Source organism: Neoarius graeffei, chromosome 12 (genome assembly GCF_027579695.1).
Source record: "Neoarius graeffei isolate fNeoGra1 chromosome 12, fNeoGra1.pri, whole genome shotgun sequence".
Lineage (NCBI taxonomy): Eukaryota > Metazoa > Chordata > Actinopteri > Siluriformes > Ariidae > Neoarius > Neoarius graeffei.
The window spans coordinates 2,152,129-2,170,802 of record NC_083580.1 but is presented as its reverse complement, the minus strand read 5'-3'; the positions used below and the strand labels follow the sequence as shown (position 1 = coordinate 2,170,802).

General features: G+C 43.8%; 1 protein-coding gene across 1 annotated transcript in view; it reads right to left on the bottom strand.

Annotated features, from left to right (window-relative positions):
- Window positions 1-1,967: 1,967 nt before the first annotated feature.
- The window catches only part of dnajc21 (DnaJ heat shock protein family (Hsp40) member C21), a 31,825-nt gene continuing 15,118 nt past the window's right edge, over window positions 1,968-18,674 (bottom strand). Inside the window, exons 4-12 of the mRNA XM_060934955.1 lie at window positions 17,196-17,324; window positions 8,945-9,249; window positions 8,717-8,853; window positions 5,156-5,243; window positions 4,882-5,046; window positions 3,533-3,581; window positions 3,210-3,367; window positions 2,713-2,797; window positions 1,968-2,553 (exon numbers count right to left, since the gene is read on the bottom strand). Coding sequence (XP_060790938.1) covers window positions 2,401-2,553; window positions 2,713-2,797; window positions 3,210-3,367; window positions 3,533-3,581; window positions 4,882-5,046; window positions 5,156-5,243; window positions 8,717-8,853; window positions 8,945-9,249; window positions 17,196-17,324 — 1,269 coding nt within the window. The 3' untranslated portion in view covers window positions 1,968-2,400. The remainder of the gene's footprint in view (window positions 2,554-2,712; window positions 2,798-3,209; window positions 3,368-3,532; window positions 3,582-4,881; window positions 5,047-5,155; window positions 5,244-8,716; window positions 8,854-8,944; window positions 9,250-17,195; window positions 17,325-18,674) is intronic.

The following is an 18,674-nucleotide window of genomic DNA, read 5'->3' as shown; positions in this document are numbered from 1 at the left end:
GGGGTAAAAATGGCGACCGTGGTGAGTTAGAGAAGGAATGCGAGGAATGCAAGAGTGTCTCCCGGCAGTGACCTTCAGGGGGAAATGTTGCCTCAGCAACGGCCTAAACCAAGGTGAGATATACACACAACTCTGGATTGTGATTGGTCAGAAGGTGTTGATTAGTTTTCTATAACAGCAGCTCTGACAGTAGTGCAGCAGCAAATCACAGTTTTGTATTTTAATGCACTTGTTCTAAAACGTTATGGTTTCTATAGTAACAGCTCGTTCACAGCGAACGCTCCACATAATCCATCCATCCATTATCTGTAGCCGCTTTATCCTGTTCTACAGGGTCGCAGGCAAGCTGGAGCCTATCCCAGCTGACTATGGGCGAGAGGCAGGGTACACCCTGGACAAGTCGCCAGGTTATCGCAGGCTCCATATAAACTAATTTTTAAAACTTATGGTGACATTTTCTGTAAGGAGACATTTATTTAACACGGTGTCAGTGCTTTGTAAAGCTGCAACTTTACATTTTCTGACATCTTCAGGCAGATGAGTTCATGCTTTGTGATTTTTCAGAAACATGACGAGCTACGTTTTATTTTTATTGTACTACCTGCAAGAGAGCTGGTGATGGAAGGACTGTTGGGGAGGAGAGGGTAAAAGAAACCTGTTCTAGACACCGTGCACTTTGAACTGTTCCTCTTTGGCCAGTTCAATCTCTGTGAGGAACTGGCATTAAAGGAATTAAGAGATTATTATTAAGATTATTAATAATAGATTATTAAAAGAATTAGGAACACACACGCACACATCTATAAAATAAACATATGCATAAGCCACATCAATGAACTCACACACAGGCATTGTGAAGCTTCTTGGTGTGTGTGTGTGTGTGTGTGTAGTCCCCTTTATTAATGCTGTAACAATCTTTAATGAGTTATCTGTAACTACACATATAGCTTTATAACACAATTTAGTTTATAATACACTTCTAAATACTTTATAACCAATTTAAAATAATTCTATGCATAAAACATTTTCTCAGTACTGACTGGCCTTATAGAGGTTCATTCTCATCTCATTATCTGTAGCCGCTTTATCCTGTTCTACAGGGTCGCAGGCGAGCTGGATCCTATCCCAGCTGACTACGGGCGAAAGGCGGGGTACACCCTGGACAAGTCGCCAGGTCATCACAGGGCTGACACATAGACACAGACAACCATTCACACTCACATTCACACCTACGCTCAATTTAGAGTCACCAGTTAACCTAACCTGCATGTCTTTGGACTGTGGGGGAAACCGGAGCACCCGGAGGAAACCCACGCGGACACGGGGAGAACATGCAAACTCCACACAGAAAGGCCCTCGCCGGCCACGGGGCTCGAACCCAGGACCTTCTTGCTGTGAGGCAACAGCGCTAACCACTGCACCACCGTGCCGCCCGGTGGTAAAATTCTGTACTTAAAATTTTTCTTTAATGTTAAAAAAAGTTAAACATTACTTTTTATTTAAAAAAAGTCTTTTTAAAAAGATGTATAAAATATTTCTCTGAATCTTAAAAATATCAGCAAGTCGATTTTTGTAGATATTATATAAAGCACTGCTGGAAGTTTGTGAGCAAAATTAAATCTTGTGGTTCACATACAGATTTACATCTGTCACAGAAAACGCCTTTGAGAGCGATGATACGTTTTCCACATCGTCCAGCTCCGAACTGTACGTCTGCTTTCAGAACAACTGCATACATCTTAATAAATTATTCATGGGCTCATGGCATCCACTAACAAATCAATTTTACACGTGACATTTTTGACTCAAGGACACTTTTATCGAGTCTGAAGACGAGAACAGATCGATTTTTAATCACGCGTTTCATCATCTCAACCTGAAATACCAACTTAAACCGAGCCTGTTTCAAACTGAAGTTTTAGTTTTATCCTATTAAAAAAAACATTAAAGGAAAACACAAAAACAGATCTGGTTACCATAGCAACATTATTATTTCCAGGTGAAATACTCAGGCATCAATGGATTCATTCATGATCACGTTTTATAATCACGTCTTGATGAACAGTAGCAGCAAAAATGATGATTTTTCTCTTGCGTTTTAACTTCAACTTTCTCTCACAGAGAGAAACCGTGTGTGTGTGTGTGTGTGTGTGTGTGTGTGTGTGTTCCAGTCCTGTGTGCTGTTTATCTGCATAAATACAGGTTGTTTAGCAATTCCTGAAAAAACAGCTGGTAGGATTAGCATGCTGGAGTAGAAGGCACGCACACACACACACACACACACACACACACACACACACACACACGCGCGTCCACTGACTGATGGACTCTCTAGAAAACCCTTTCCACCAAGAAGCTGCTTCAGTCTTAATCACATTAATTATACTGCTGCTGCTCTGGTCATCTGTTCTTCCTCTTCTTCTTGCTCGTGGTGTTCATGGCGGCGCTGGACGGCAGAGCGGTGGCGTGACCCGTCGTCTTCAGGTGATCAAACAGTTTGTTCCTGGTGGTGAATTCAAAATGGCAGATCATACAGCGCAGGTTCACCTCCTTCTGTTGAGAGAGAGAGATGAGAAAAGGAAAGAAAGACAGAGGGATGAGGAGAAAGAAAGTTGAGAAACATCAGGTTTTACGGTCTCACTAGTACTACAGCATTAAGCTGATACACCTTCCACTGTGTACACACACACACACACACACACACACCCCTACCTCTTGGTTGGCGTCTCCACCTACATGGGCTTTGTTGTTCTTTTTGGAGTCTTTTCCAGCTTTTTTGCCTTTTGTCTTCCCAGAGCTGGAAAAAAAAAAAAAACCCATTTGGAGTTAAAATCAGGGTTCTTTCACACCTGCAGTGTTTAGTCCATATGAACAGAACCAAGGTGTGTTCTCCTCCTCGGTGCGGTTCCTGAGTCAGATGAGAACACACTTGGTTCTGAGAGCATCTGAGCGACGGGGGTCTCCGTCTGCTTTCCAAGTTAACTCCAGTTAGAAAGGGATTCGACTCTGAATCAACTCATTTGTGGGAAGTGATTCGAACAAGTTGTGGGTTTTTTGGGTGTTTTTTTTATAAACCGAGCCATGACACACAGACTCCAGCGCTGCAGAAATGATGTGTGTTCTCAGGACTTGGACCCACGTACGAAACAAATCAAGAAAACAAACTCTGGATCCAAACTGTATTAAATGATTCATTCAGCGTCTCGCACCTTTTACTGGGTCCAGGTTCGTCTTTCTTCACTTCCTCTGCAGCCTCCTCGGAGCCGGCCGTGTCATCCTCATTATCTCCTGATTGGTGAGGAGGAGTGATGATGTCATCGGTGGAGTCTGGAGCTGGACTCCCAGCCGCTGGCTCTTCTGGAAAGTTCTGTGGGGAAAAAAAACAGATGTGTGTGAATGCTTAAATGTGTTTCTCATTTCTGTGTTAAATAGCAGCCATTAAAATAAAAACAATTTCAGCCACAAATTTGATTTTTCATGTGAAATCTGTAGGAAAAGATTCCAAGATCCTGAGACATGAAAATATACTGACGTTCATGTTTTTCTGCTGTCGCTTCTTCTTCTTCTGTTTCTTTGACAATCTGCAATCAGATATTTTTGGTGTTAAATTAATCTGAGACATAAACAATGCCAAATTTAACGGAGTCTAAATAAAATAAAAGTGGTGTTGATTAATTAATTTTGTAGGGATTAAAGTTGTAGGAATTTGGATTTGTATTATATTAAAGATGCACTGTATGAGTTTACATTTAGAGTAAATATATAAAGATTATTTTATGTGCACTACGTGATTTTAGGCTTATTAAAGGTGCACTGAGACTTCAGGCTTATATCATTTGAAAGGTGCACTGTGTGATTATAGGTTTATTAAAGGTGCACTATCACTACTTTCAGACTGCAACCTGAAACGACCCATATCCGATTTGTTATGAAATCCAATTTTTTTGTTAGGCCGTTCACATTACCAATTATATGAGACTTGTATGTGATCTCCAATATGAACGGAAAACGACCCAAAAGTGTCCCGCATGCGCAAATTGACACGTAAAAAGCACATCTACGTAATACGTAAACAAAAAAAAAAGCGCACTCTTCAAGTTTGCAAGTAAAGCATGGAGATGAGGCGAGACCTGGCGATGTGGTTTTTGTGGCGGCGGCGGCGGAACTCACACAATAATCTGATTAACAGCAGACTAATGAGACCGAAGGTGTCAAATTACTGGAAATTTCCAGAACAATCTTATAATCTTGTAATACAGGATGGTTTAAGTTATAAATCAGTTATAGAAACTGTTTTATTTAATCAGGCTAACAGATCAACATCCAGGTCCCTACCAAATCCACCATTAGCTTGATCAATTCTATAAAAGTCTATTTAAATTCTGAAAACTGTACAAATGTTGTTTTCCACCAAAGAGGCGGGATTAGCCAACGCAGAATAGTGACGTTTGTCTCTTGTTGATGACGTGTAGGTCGCATGAATGCGACCTGTCCGGTCAGACTGCAGTCGCATGTGAAAATAACGGATATGCATCGGAATTAGGACCACATATCCAAGCGGCCTGGGTCGCATGTGAAAAAATCGGATCTGTGTCGTTCAGATTGTCAATAACAAATCGGATACAGGTCGCATATGGGCAAAAAAATCGGATATGGGTCGTTTCAGGGTGCAGTCTGAACGTAGTCTATGTGATTTTAGGTTTATTAAAAGGTGCACTATGTGATTGTTTGTTTATTAAAGGTGTACTGTGATTTTAGGTGTACATTGCATGCAGGCATTTAACCACTGGATCTAATTTAATAAGAGGAGAATTTTAAATATAGAGTTCCTGAAAAATTGGACAAAAAGTTAATTCAGTAAGAAAATGATTTGGGACTCACTTCTGCCTGGGCGCATCCTCCCTCTCCTCATCGTCGTCTTCCTCTTCTTCCTCGCCGTCTCTCTCTCCAGAGTTTAGACTCAGAGACTCTTCCTCCTCTTGAAGCTGCTGCCGGAGCAGAGCCACCATCTCTCTGTGCTTTTTGGATTTCTCGTGGTTCTTCATCCTGAGTCAGGAGAAGAAACAATTTTCACATGAATGAGAAACCTAAGAAATACAACATTTATTGTTGCGTGCGTGCGTTTGTTTGTGTGTGTATCTGGATAGTTACTAACGCTTTGTCAGTTTTGAAGGATTTGTCACAGGCAGGGCAGTAAAGATCATCATAAAGGTCGTTTAACTCATCGGATCCATCCACAGCGTCTGGTACGGATGTATAAAGGAAAAGAAAAAAAAAAAAAACACCAAAAACTACTTATTCATCACACGATCACACCCAAACATGTCTGACCCTAAATAAACTTTGTAAACAAAATTTGGGTTTATATTAATAATAATACATTTTATTTACGGTATAAGCGCCTTTCACGACACTCAACAAGAATAAAACAGAAAAAATAAACAGATAAAAACTACACAATATAAAATGGAAAGAAGGGGAAAAATGCAATTTACAGGGAATAAGCTAAACAGCAGACAGAAACTAAACAGCAAAATTAAGAAAAAAAAAAAGAGAGAAAAACAATGCAAATTACAAAGAATAGGCTATTTTGAACAGGTGAGTTTTGAGTCTAGATTTGAAAAGAGGAAGAGAATCAATATTACAGATATGAGGTGGGAAAGAGTTCCAGAGTTTGGGAGCAGAGCGGCTGAAAGCTCTGCTCCCCATGGTGCTAACGCGGGCAGAGGGCACGGTGAGATGAGTGGAAGAGGAGGATCTGAGCGAACAGGTGGAAGTTGCGATACGGAGCAGATTTGACAGATGGGGGGGGCAAGATTGTGGATGGCCTTGAATGTGTAAATTTGAAATCAATTCTGTACTTAACTGGGAGCCAGTGGAATTGTTGTTGGACGGGGTAATGTGGTGGAATGAGGGAGTTTTGGCGATAATGCGAGCGGCTGCATTCTGGACCAGTTGAAGCTTATGGAGGATTTGTGAGGGAGGCCAAAAAGGAGAGAATTACAACAATCAGTACAGGAGGTGACAAGGCTGTGAACAAGGATAGAGGTGGTATGGGGGGGTGAGGGAGGGGCGGAGACGATTAATATTATGAAGATGGAAATATGCAGACCGGGTTATATTATTGATGTGAGACTGAAAAGATAATGATCTATCGAGGATGACACCCAGACTCTTAACCTGAGGGGAGGGGGAAACTAAGGAGCTGTCGATTGTGATGGAGAAACTGTCAACTTTGGATAGTGTGGATTTTGTACCAAGAAGCAGAATTTCAGTTTTGTCGCTGTTAAGTTTTAGGAAGTTTGAGGTGAACCAGGATTTTATTTCAGATAAGCAGTTAGAAAGGGAAGAGGGCAGGAATGTGGAATTTGGTTTGCTGGACAGATAGAGCTGGGTGTCATCCGCATAGCAGTGGAACTGGATATTGAATTTACGGAATATATTGCCAAGGGGAAGAGGGTAAATAATGAAGAGAAGGGGTCCCAGGGCAGATCCCTGGGGCACACCTGAGGAAACGGGGGACGACTGAGATCTGAAGGATTTGAGTTGGATGAACTGAGTGCGACCCGAGAGATAAGAGTAAAACCAGTCAAGTGCGGTGTGATTGATGCCAATGGAAGATAATCCGTTAAGGAGGATAGTGTGAGAAACTGTGTCAAAGGCCGCGCTCAGATCAAGAAGGATAAGAATGGAAAGTAAACCGGAATCAGCTGCCATAAGGAGGTCGTTGGTGATTTGTATGAGAGCAGTTTCTGTGCTATGGCGGGGGCGGAAACCAGACTGGAATTGTTCATAGAGGCTATTTTGGGTTAGATAGGCGTGAAGTTGAGTGGCTAGCATTTTTTCAAGTATTTTGGAGATGAAAGGGAGGTTAGAGATGGGGCGGAGGTTATTAAAATTACTGGGATCTGAGCCAGGTTTTTTCAGAATGGGGTAACAGCTAGGGGTGGGCAAAAATATCAATACAGCGATATATCACGATACTTTGTCTTCCGATTCAATATCGATACTCAAAATTTGAATATCGATATTTTTTCAAATAATAAATCATGTTTCAGACGGGTTGTGAATCCAGTACGACTTCCGCACCCCTGCTCCGCGAGGTGTCGCTGTGCCGCTACCTCACTGCAAGGCACTCTTCGTCTTCTCTTTTTTCCCCCGGCGGTTGCAGTGAGGAAAAAAAAAAAACAAGCAAGCATGGCTGTTAACGTAAACCTAGAGACGCCGCCGAACTTTAAGGCAGATGTTTGGAGACACTTTGGATTCCAAAGGAAAGGAGAAAAAAAAAAACAGTGAGCTGGACAAAAAGTACGCACTCTGCAAAACCTGTTGTTTCGCCCCAATTAGATATTCAGGTAACACAACAAACTTGCAAACTTACTTAGCACGACACCACCCCGACATATTAGCTCAGCCGGAGCCACCGAAACCCGACCCGAAGCAAACTACACTGGACAGCGCCAAAGTCCTCCCGTCTACTTCAGTGATGTGTGACTTACTGTAACTGTGAACTTAATTTTGTCATTTAAGGCCAAAGGCAAGAAGCTGCACTTTATTTTGCATTTTCAATTTTAGTGTGTGAGAGACACTGCATTTTATTTTGAGCATTTACTCGAAGTTCAGAAGAAACATGATTCACTGAGGTTTCAGTTCAGTTTCAGTGTGTGGACACTGACCCACACTGCACTTTGTTTCAGCATTGTGCTCAGGGAGACTAAGATGCCCACTGCACTTTTCAATGTGTTCCAGACAGTGTGTTGTTCCTGCAAATATGTTGTAACTTGCGCTTGTATAGTTACAATAAAATGGCATGGATAATTTGAATTACATTGTTTTGACTCAGTTTGTCCCATGAATTATCACCATCATCTGATGGACATACAACTCGGATTTTAAGATGCATAATGCAGTTTCCATTTTTCAGTAAACTATGTAGAATATCGCAATATATCGCAAAATTTTGATATCGCAATATCATATTGTATCGTGACTCAAGTATCATGATGCGTATCGTATCGTGAGGTCCTTGGCAATACCCACCCCTAGTAACAGCTGCCGTTTTGAAGAGTGTAGGAACAATTCCAATAGTGAGTGAGGAATGGATGATGGCAGTTACGAGGGGGAGCAGAGAGGAGAGGCAAGATTTGACCAGAGCTGTAGGGAAAGGATCTAGCTGACATATAGAAGGCTTAGAGTTACGGATGAGGTCAAAAATGACAGATGCATCTAGGAGTTGAAAATAGGAGAATGGCTGACAGTGTGGGAGAGGTTCAGAGGAGGAGAGAGGCAGAAGATCAGGACTTGAGTTCTGGTGGAACTTAATATTACATTAAAAGTCATCATGAGACTTGCATATGGGACCACTGTATTAAAGGTGCACTATGGGATTTTATGGATTGTATCATTAAAGGGACAATGTGTGATTTAGTTTTATGTCATATTAAAGTTCATTATACAATTCTGAGTTTATTAAAAGTTAAAGGCTATTTATATCATATTAAAAGGTGCACTGTGCTGTTTATCATTTATATTTAGTTTATTACATGGTGTTATTACACTTATTACAATGTAATCTATGGAATATTTAAATAAACATTAAAAATGGGTGACAGGATTTTAGATTTATAGCATGTTAAAGGTGCACTAAAGGATTCTGGGCCGATATTTGTTTTATAACACAAAATTCGAACAGTATTTGGCCAGCTCTAGTATGTACCCGTGTCCGCTCTGTCCTCCTCGACCTCTTCGTCTGTGTCTCCAAACTCTCGTCCGTACTGAAGCTCCATCTGCTGTAGTTCCTGCTCCAGTCCAGCCATCGCAGACCATTTCTGTTCCTTATATTCCTCCACTAGCCTGAGAGATGAAGAGATAGAGAGACAGAGAGATTTAAGTGTGCTTAAAGGAGTAAACTGCTCTGTTTGAGGGTAATGACAGAGATGCTCACTTAGCCTGCTCCTGTTTCTGTTTCCTCCTGAGCTCCTCCACTTTCTTGGCTTTTTCTGCATTCTGCTCCTCCACCAGTTTCCTGTGAGCCTGCACTCGTTTGTCACGTTTCCGCACAAAGGCCACTAGTTGGCGCACAAGCTCGCTGCGTTCCTTCCTTGCCTTGTCACGTGTCTTTTTGTTCTCTTTCTCCATGGCTCTCTTCTCCCAGCGGTTCGACGCCTGCCGAGTGTCGTATTCCTCCTTCCACGCAAAGTTTTTCCGAGTACAGAAACTCTGCCAGCAACCGTAGAACAAATGCACCACCTGCACCCATAACACATCACCACGTTTCTTTTTTCATTTCATTATTTTATTAAGACAAAATCAACTACTTTCATGAACGTGAGATCACTTTGACCAACTACACACACAGTAGGCTGCTACTGGTATTATTTTAAAGATGCAGTAGGTGATTTGGGGTTTGTATAAACTTTGTAACTCGTATGGGCGCTGCGTGAGACAGCTGCCTCTCCAGTAGCTCTGTAGTTTTTAGCTCTTTAAACCTCTTTTTTCCATCTTTTTTTTACTTTTTTGCTCTTCTTATGAAGACATAGTGTGTTTAACTATATAGCATGGATATATTTAACTTTAACACGCAACCAGGAGCCAGTTTTCTCACTTATTCGAGAGAGGAGCTGCTGGCCCTGAAAACAATGGGACGAGCCAGGATACGACACCTCATCCCGGCCGAGCTGAGGAGGAAACCCAGGGGCTGCAAAGCTGGAGCTAAGCTAAAGGCTAGGCTAGCGGACAACCAGCAGCGCTGCAAACCATCCATTCCCTCCGTTATCATGGGGAATGTGAACTCGCTGCCGAATAAAGTCGACGAGCTTTCCGCTCTGAACAACCAGCGGATTTACCGGGAGAGCAGCTTATTTATCTTTACGGAGGCATGGCTAACACACCTTGTACCGGATGCTAACGTGGACCTGCGGGGATTCACTGCTGTGAGAGCCGACAGAGACACTAACACATGCGGGAAAAGCTAAGGTGGGGGACTCATCATTTATGTCAACAACCGCTGGTGTAACCCGGGACATATCTCCGTAAAGACAATTTTATGTTGCCCAGACTTGGAGCTGCTAGCCATTAGCCTGCGGCCATATTATCTGCAGAGGGAGTTCAGTCACGTGATCATCTGTGTTTACATCCCTCTGAAGGCAGATGCAGCCGCTGCATGTGAGAGGATTCACTCTGTCACAGCAAGGCTGCAGACACAGCACCCTGAGGCATTTATCATCATTTCTGGGGACTTTAATCACGCTACTCTGGACTCTACTTTGGCTGCTTTTTACCAGGCTGTGGATTGTCCAACAAGGAACAACAGGACAATTGACTTGCTGTATGCTAATGTGAGGGATGCATACAGAGCCACACCCCTCCCCCCACTAGGGAAGTCTGACCACAACCTGGTTCTTCTACAGCCGAAGTACACCTCCGTGGTTCAAAGGCAGTCTGCAACAACTAGCTCCATCAGGAGGTGGTCCCCTGAAATGGAAGACGCCCTCAGAGACTGCTATGACATCACGGACGGGGATGTGCTGCTTAGCCCACACTGTGAGGACACAGAGGGGCTGACACACTGTCTGATGGATTACCTCAACTTCTGTGCAGACGTGGTCTCCCCTGCCAAGACTGTACGGTGTTACCCTAATAACAAGCTATGGGTAACACAGGAAGTCAAAGCTGTCCTCAACAGGAAGAAGGCCGCCTTCAGGAGCAGGGATAGGGAGGCGATGAAAACAGCACAGCAGGAGGTGAAACGCTGCATGAGGGAAGCTAAGGACAGCTACAGAAGAAAGGTGGAGCAGAAGCTGAAGGAGAACAGCATAAGGGAGGTCTGGGAAGGTGTGAAAACCATCACAGGCCACAATACAAAGACCAGAGTCATTGAGGGGACAGTGGAGAGGGCGAACGAGTTGAATGACTTCTTCAATCGGTTCAACCAGCCCACGTCCCCCCCACCCTCTCCCTCACTGCAGCCATCTCTCCTTCTTCCCTCAACACACCTCCCCCCAGTCATCACAGCAGCCCCCTCCTCCCCCACCTCAGCACAGACTCCTCTATGCCAGTGGTTCTCAAAGTGGGGTCCGCGGACCCCTGGGGGTCCGTGGCGCGTTGCCAGGGGGTCCGTGAAAAAATTTGCTACAAAATAATAAACTTCCCTTATGTGGAGAAAAAACGGAGCCCCTCTGGTGACATGGGTGAAAAAAAAAAATTCCGTGGCCATTTCATTCCTAGGTTAAAATAAAACGAAATCAGATCAAACTTGTCCATATTTGCGGCTGAAACTACTGATGCCAGAAAGTCAACAGTCTCAGTGATGAAATGACGAGCACTTCTCGTGGCCACGCGTTATTAATTCGTGGCCACCTAATAATCATCTCGTTCCCATGCATTAAACAAGTCGTGGCCACGGAATAGGATCTCGTTCCCACGCGTTATTAACGCGTGGCCACGGAATATTTTTTTTTCACCCATGTCCCCAGAGGGGCTCCGTAGGTAAAATGCTACAGTATTCGCCCAATCACATTATTCTCTTTATTCCCGCTCGCATAACATAGCTAGGATAGCTTGGTGAGCTGATTGAAAGGCAGCAATCAGAGTTAGAAAAAAGAAAATGGATAGATTTTTGAAACAGACGAGTAACAACACTCCCAAACCAAGCAAAGTAAGAAAATATGACGAGACTTATATAGAATTTGGCTTCATTGAAAGCAGCGGAGGAAAGCCAATGTGTGTGAACTGTCTCCAGGTGCTAGCTAATGAGGCTATGAAGCCAGCCAAGCTAAAGCGGCATCTGTTAACAAAACATCCGGAATACATCAACAAACCAAAAGAGTTCTTTCACAGAAAAGGTGAGGAATATTTCTCTCAGCGAACAAGACTAACCAAGCTGGCAACTACATCAGAGAGGGCGCAGAAAGCTGCTTATTTGGTAGCCCAGCGTATAGCTAAGTGTAAGAAGGCTCATACCATAGCAGAAGAGCTGATCCTTCCATCTGCAGTGGATATGTGCGAGGTTATGATCGGAACAGAGGCAGCTAACAAATTGAAAACGGTACCACTCTCCAACGACACCGTAAGGCGAAGGATTGATGATCTCTCTGATGACATCTTGTCACAACTTCTAGGTAGACTTCGCTGCAGTGGTCAATATTCTATTCAGCTGGATGAGTCTACTGACATAGCTAGTGCAGCTCAGCTCATCGCTCTTGTCCGCTATCCATGGGGAGAAACAATTTTAGAGGACTTTTTGTTCTGCAAAGCGGTCCCAGGTAGGGCAACAGGAGAGGAGATATTCAGGCTCCTGGATGAATTTATTAATGAAGCTGGGCTGAGCTGGGGTAAATGTGTCGCCGTGTGCACAGATGGAGCGGCAGCGATGACTGGCCGAAAGAGTGGTGTTGTCGCTCGCATAAAGGCTGTCAACCCAAATGTCAAGTCTGTGCACTGTATGCTTCATCGGCAAGCGCTCGCCTCCAAAGCCATTGAACCTGACTTGCACTTGGTGCTGAATAAAGCTGTGGCTGCAGTTAATTTTGTTAAGTCAAGGGCACTGCAGACACGTTTGTTTGGGCAACTTTGTCGGGAGATGGACGCAGGCCACGACACACTGCTTTATCATTCCGAAGTGAGGTGGCTCTCTCGCGGAAAGGTACTTCAGCGGGTGTTTGAGTTACGCGCCGAAATGTCGGAGTTTATGCGAACGGAAAAGCCCGACATCGCAGAGTTTTTCTCTGATCCTGTGTACGTTGCTAAGTTGGCCTATCTGGTGGATGTTTTCAACGCCCTCAATAGCCTTAACCTCTCCATTCAAGGACGCTATGCCTCCATCCTTGAAGTAAGCGACAAACTCACCGCCTTCATGAGGAAAGCAGAGCTGTGGCAAAGACGGCTACAAGATGGAGTGACAGACATGTTCCCGCAGCTCACAGAATTTCTGCTCGCAAACAACCTGCCTGTGACTGTCATGAAAGAGGTAGCCACCTCTCACCTCACTGCTCTCAGCAAGCACTTCACCTCATATTTCTCAGATGTAAACACTGATGCCTGGGACTGGGTGCGAGATCCCTTTGCTCCAGCAGCTACATACAGCCTTACAGGAAAAGCAGAGGAGGAGTTGGTGGACTTATCTTGCGATCGGACATTGAAGGCCAGATTCCAGCAGGTGAGCCATGCAGAGTTTTGGCCCTCACTAGCATTTGAGTATCCTGAACTCACAGCACATGCTATGCAGATATTGCTCCCCTTTCCTACTACCTACTTATGCGAGTCATCTTTCTCTACTTTGACTGCAATGAAGACCAAGTACAGAGCTCGTCTCCATGTGGAGAGTGATCTTAGAGTCTGTCTATCATCCATCACACCAAGACTGGACAAACTGTGTAGTGAAAGACAGGCACACCCATCTCATTGATGATGATGATGATGATAATGATACTGTTGCATTCCCCCTGACCCCCACCCCCCACCCAAAACCAACAACAATATGGTTAATCAGATATTTTCATAGTATTAAAAAAGTTATCTACTGTTGTCAATCTCACTTGCTCACTCTCCAGCTGCCCCCACCCCCACCACTGAAAATGGTTAATCATAACATTTTTAGTTGTAATGCATGAAATATTTCGAGCAGTTTGATTCTCTTACTGCAGTTTGATGCCTGTTACTGCACCAGTGCTTTTTCATTGTTTTTTGATGGTTAGTATATTGCCATTCATTTTACACCATGAGATCAGTTACCTCTGAATGCATTGAGTGTTTTTTGTCAGTCTGTTATCTATTCTGATGAGTTCTAAAATGTAATCCCATCAATATGTCAATAATCAATACTAAACTAAAATGGAATTCTATTTGTTCCACGGTATATTGTTCCAACATATATATTTTATTTGCTAAATGCATTAAAATGACTATTTAAAACAATGTGGTAATAACTGTATGTAACAAGACAAATATTTATAAGCCTATATGGTTAAATTTGTGGTGCGATTATGAGGGGGTCCTTGGGAAAATTTCTGCTCCATTGGGGTCCCCGGCCCAAAAAAGTTTGAGAACCCCTGCTCTATGCATTACTGCAGACCAGGTCAGAGGTCAACTGAGGTGGTGTTTACATTAGACCGTATCAGCGGATCATCAGATTAACATTTTTAAAACGATTCGCGTGCACACAGCAATGCCAATACACGATTCGCGTGCACACAGCAACGCCAATACACGGATACGCTAATCACATGACTAATTAGACGGCACGTCACATGATCCCAGTGCATATCGGGCATGCGCAAGTCACTCACCACTTGCAAGTGGAAGGATGGCAAGCGAACACCTTCTCCAGCAGATAAAACACACCTGGCTGTGATGTTCATGTTCTCACTGAGTTTAAGCGCCTGAAGGAGGTAAATAAGTTGAAATGTGTAAATAAACCTCAGTGCGGCTCAGCGCTTCCTCCTGCGCTCCAAATCACTCCGCCCTGAACAGCGAGTGCCCTCTGGAGGGTGCGCACTCCGGCCCTGCGCAGCTCACAGAGCGCGCGAGTGAAGCGCACGAGCAGTGATTCGGGACTGAGCCGCTGTGTGTGTGATCCCAACGCCAGCGAATCAAGAAGGTGGATGTCACAGTGACGTTGTCCAATGACGAAGTCAGCTAGAGCTCAGCACTGCGTTTCCTCGTTCCTCAATGTTTACACAGCACCGGATCAGATACGAACTGGGTTGAATACGTGGGCCCTGGCGGATTCAAGTTGTTCCGCCTGTGGAGTCGTTTCCCGGCGTTTTAATGTGCACGGACAGTGCATCCGCGACGAAAACGAGACGGATACGGTCTAATGTAAACACCACCTGAGGAAGCTTCACCCCAGGAAAGCAGCAGGCCCGGACAAGGTGTGTCCACGACTACTGAAGACCTGCACTGCTGAACTGGGTTAACCACTCCAACGCATCTTCAACCTCAGCCTGCAGCTGGGGAGAGTGCCAATCCTCTGGAAGACATCATGTATCATTCCAGTTCCCAAAAAGAATCGTCCCAGTGAGCTGAACGACTTCCGACCAGTGGCGCTCACTTCACATCTGATGAAGACGTTGGAGCGGCTCTTCCTCAGCCTCCTCAGACCTCAGGTACAACATGCCCAGGACTGTCTGCAGTTTGTGTACTGGGCAGGTGTTGGTGTGGAAGACGCCATGACACCATCCTCCACCTGCTACACCGAGCCCACTCGCAGCTGGATAAGGGAAATGGCACAGTGAGGATCCTCTTCTTGGACTTCGAGTGCCTTCAACACCATCCAGCCACTTATGCTTCAGGACAAACTGAACAGGATGCGAGTGGACCCCTGCCTGGTCACCTGGATCTCCAGCTACCCTCACTGACAGGCCGCAGTACGTCAGGCTGAAGGATATCACGTCTGACACTGTGATTAGCAGCACCAGAGCACCCCAGGGCACGGTGCTGGCCCCTCTTCTCTTCACCCTGTACACCGCGGACTTCTGCTACAACTCGGAGCTGTGTCACATTCAGAAGTTTGCCGATGACACAGCCATCGTTGGGTGCATCAGTGACGACAGAGGAAGAGTATAGGAGCCTGGTGAGGGACTTTGCCGTGCGGTGCAACAGGAACCATCTGCAGCTCAACACCTCGAAGACCAAGGAGCTGGTCATTGACTTTGGGAGGTCCAGACCAAGGTCACGACCAGTTGTGATCGAGGGAGTCGAGGTGGAGGCTGTGGATTCCTACAAGTACCTCGGGCTGTGGCTGGACAGCAAGCTGGACTGGACTTGTAACACCAATCACTTACACAGGAAGAACAGGCTGTACTTCCTTAGGAGGCTGCGATCCTTTAACATCTGCAGGAAACTCCTGTGGATGTTCTATCAGTCTGTGGTCGCCAGTGTCCTGTTTTACACCGTGGTGTGCTGGGGGGGCAGCACATCCAAGGAGGACACATCCAGGCTGGACAAACTGATCAGGTGGGCCGGCTCTGTGGTCGGCATGAAGCTGGACTCTCTGGTGATGGTGGCAGAGAAGAGGTCTATGGACAAACTACTGAACATCATGGACGATGCCAGTCACCCTCTGCACACCGTCATCAGCAACCAGAGGAGCCTGTTCAGTGGCAGAATGCTCCTTCCCAAGTGCAGGACGAACAGACTCAAAAACTCCTTTGTCCCTCACACCATCAGACTGTACAACTCCTCTCTGGGGGGAGGAGGGGTAACAGGAGGACAGAGGATGGGAAGGAGCAATAGCCTAGCAATAAGCAATACCGGACAATGTGCAATATAAAGTGCAATATCTTTCCTCCTTACACACACACACACACTTACCCTAACCCCACTTCTCCCCCTCCCTCTCTTCCCCATATCTTATTCTTTTATATTTGTATATGTAAATAATTTATTTTAATTTATCTGGAAGTTTTTCTGTATTTCTTTTCTCTGTTTATCTATAATGATGCTGCTGGAATCTTAATTTCCCTGAGGGAACCCTCCCAAAGGGATCAATAAAGTTTTACCTAATCTAATCTAATCTAATCTAATCTAATCTAATCTAATCTAATCTAATCTAATCTAATCTAATACTCATGAACTTTTAGATTTTTATTATATTCAAGGTGTTTTTAATGTTTTTGCAAATAGGTATTAGATTAAAGATGAAGTTATTTATGTGTTACATTAAAGGTACACTATGTGATGTGTTTTGTATTACGTTCAAGGTGCAGTATTGGATTTTTTTTTTTTTTTGAGGAAGCTAAATCACTCCGAGCTGATGTTTTGATGCATGGTAGTTTTGTTAAATAGAACAGACACTCTGCTTTAAATTGGTTACTGTTATTTGTAATTTTTATAACCGGAGAGTGATACCAGTGTTGCTATCGCCATGACAACTCCATGTGCAATATTATTTAAATAACCAGCATTAAAATAAAAATGTAGGGTGGGGTTTCAAGATTAAAATCAAAGTAAAAGACACTTTTTGGCAACGCAGACACACTAAAGTAATTACCATAAATACATATATGAACAGCCATAGAGCAGCTGTATGAGGCGCATGGCAGGTACAAACAGTTTTAATCACTAACATGAACACTAACAATATGGCAATGTTACAATTAGACTAATTAAATATCACGCCATAAAAGTTACAGCAGCTGCTGGTAGGCAAAAAAAAAAAAGAAAAAAAAAAAGTGTCATTTAGTGCAATTGGTTACCGTATCGTAGTCACTCTCAGAGTCTCCGAATGTGGGAAAATCATCACACTCATCGTCCTCCTCTTTACTGTGCTCCAGTTCCTCCTTCGTGATGGACTCAAACAGGTTCCTGTAGACCGTGTAGAAGCCCTGCAGGGGAGAAGGAGAAGCCAGAACATCAGAACAGGTTTTACTGAGTAGAGTAAGTGAAATTAAATAATAAGAAATTTGACTTGGACAGAAATTATGAACAGAAGAAAAACTGCAAAAGTTAAATATAATTAAAAAAAATACATGAATATATTGTTTTATATCAAGATAGTTATCTATTAATGTGCACTTTTACAAGAAGTAATTAACAAAACTATTCTTTTATTAAAATAAAACAACTTTTTGCTCTGTTGTGGCACTGTAATATACATTTCAAAATGGGCCATTTGCAGGAATTGGTCACGTGTCAATTTTCCCCATAGCAACAAGCCCGTGGTGGGCAAGCTAACTTGACAACCATAAGAGTTTGACTGGCGATGCGAAGCAGTCCATTTCTATAATAGCTGTTTTTACCTTTTCTACGGTCTTTTTTAACCTGAATTTTCATGTGTACTTGGAAAAAGTTTGTGGTTTTAACTTCTGTTGTAAGTTAAGGCGAATCATTGGCCGTTAAAGAGAGTTTTTTGGACTCAAGTTGGTCGCCGCCAAAAGAAATTCACGTGTGAAATGGCGGATTTGTCAGGTATGTTTATAACTTGTAATTTCTCCTTTTCTACATTTATCATTCACTTAAAGGAACAGTCCACCGTACTTCCATAATGAAATATGCTCTTATCTGAATTGAGATGAGCTGCTCTGTACCTCTCCAAGCTTTGCGCGACCTCCCAGTCAGTCAGACGCGCTGTCACTCCTGTTAGCAATGTAGCTAGGCTCAGCATGGCCAATGGTATTTTTTGGGGCTGTAGTTAGATGCGACCAAACTCTTCCGCGTTTTTCCTGTTTACATAGGTTTATATGAGCAGTGATATGAAACAAGTTCAGTGACACAAATTGAAACGTAGCGATTTTGTATGCTATGGAAAGTGCGCACTATAATGACAGGCGTACTAACACCTTCTGCGCGCTTCGGCAGCGCATTGATACGGAGCTCAGATATCAATGCGCTGCCGAAGCGCGCAGAAGGTGTTAGTACGCCTGTCATTATAGTGCGCACTTTCCATAGCATAGAAAATCGCTACGTTTCAATTTGTGTAACTGAACTTGTTTCGTATCACTGCTCATATAAACCTATGTAAACAGGAAAAACACGGAAGAGTTTGGTCGCATCTAACTACAGCCCCAAAAAATACCATTGGCCATGCTGAGCCTAGCTACATTGCTAACAGGAGTGACAGCGCGTCTGACTGACTGGGAGGTCGCGCAAAGCTCGGAGAGGTACGGAGCAGCTCGTCTCAATTCAGATAAGAGCATATTTCATTATGGAAGTACGGTGGACTGTTCCTTTAATGT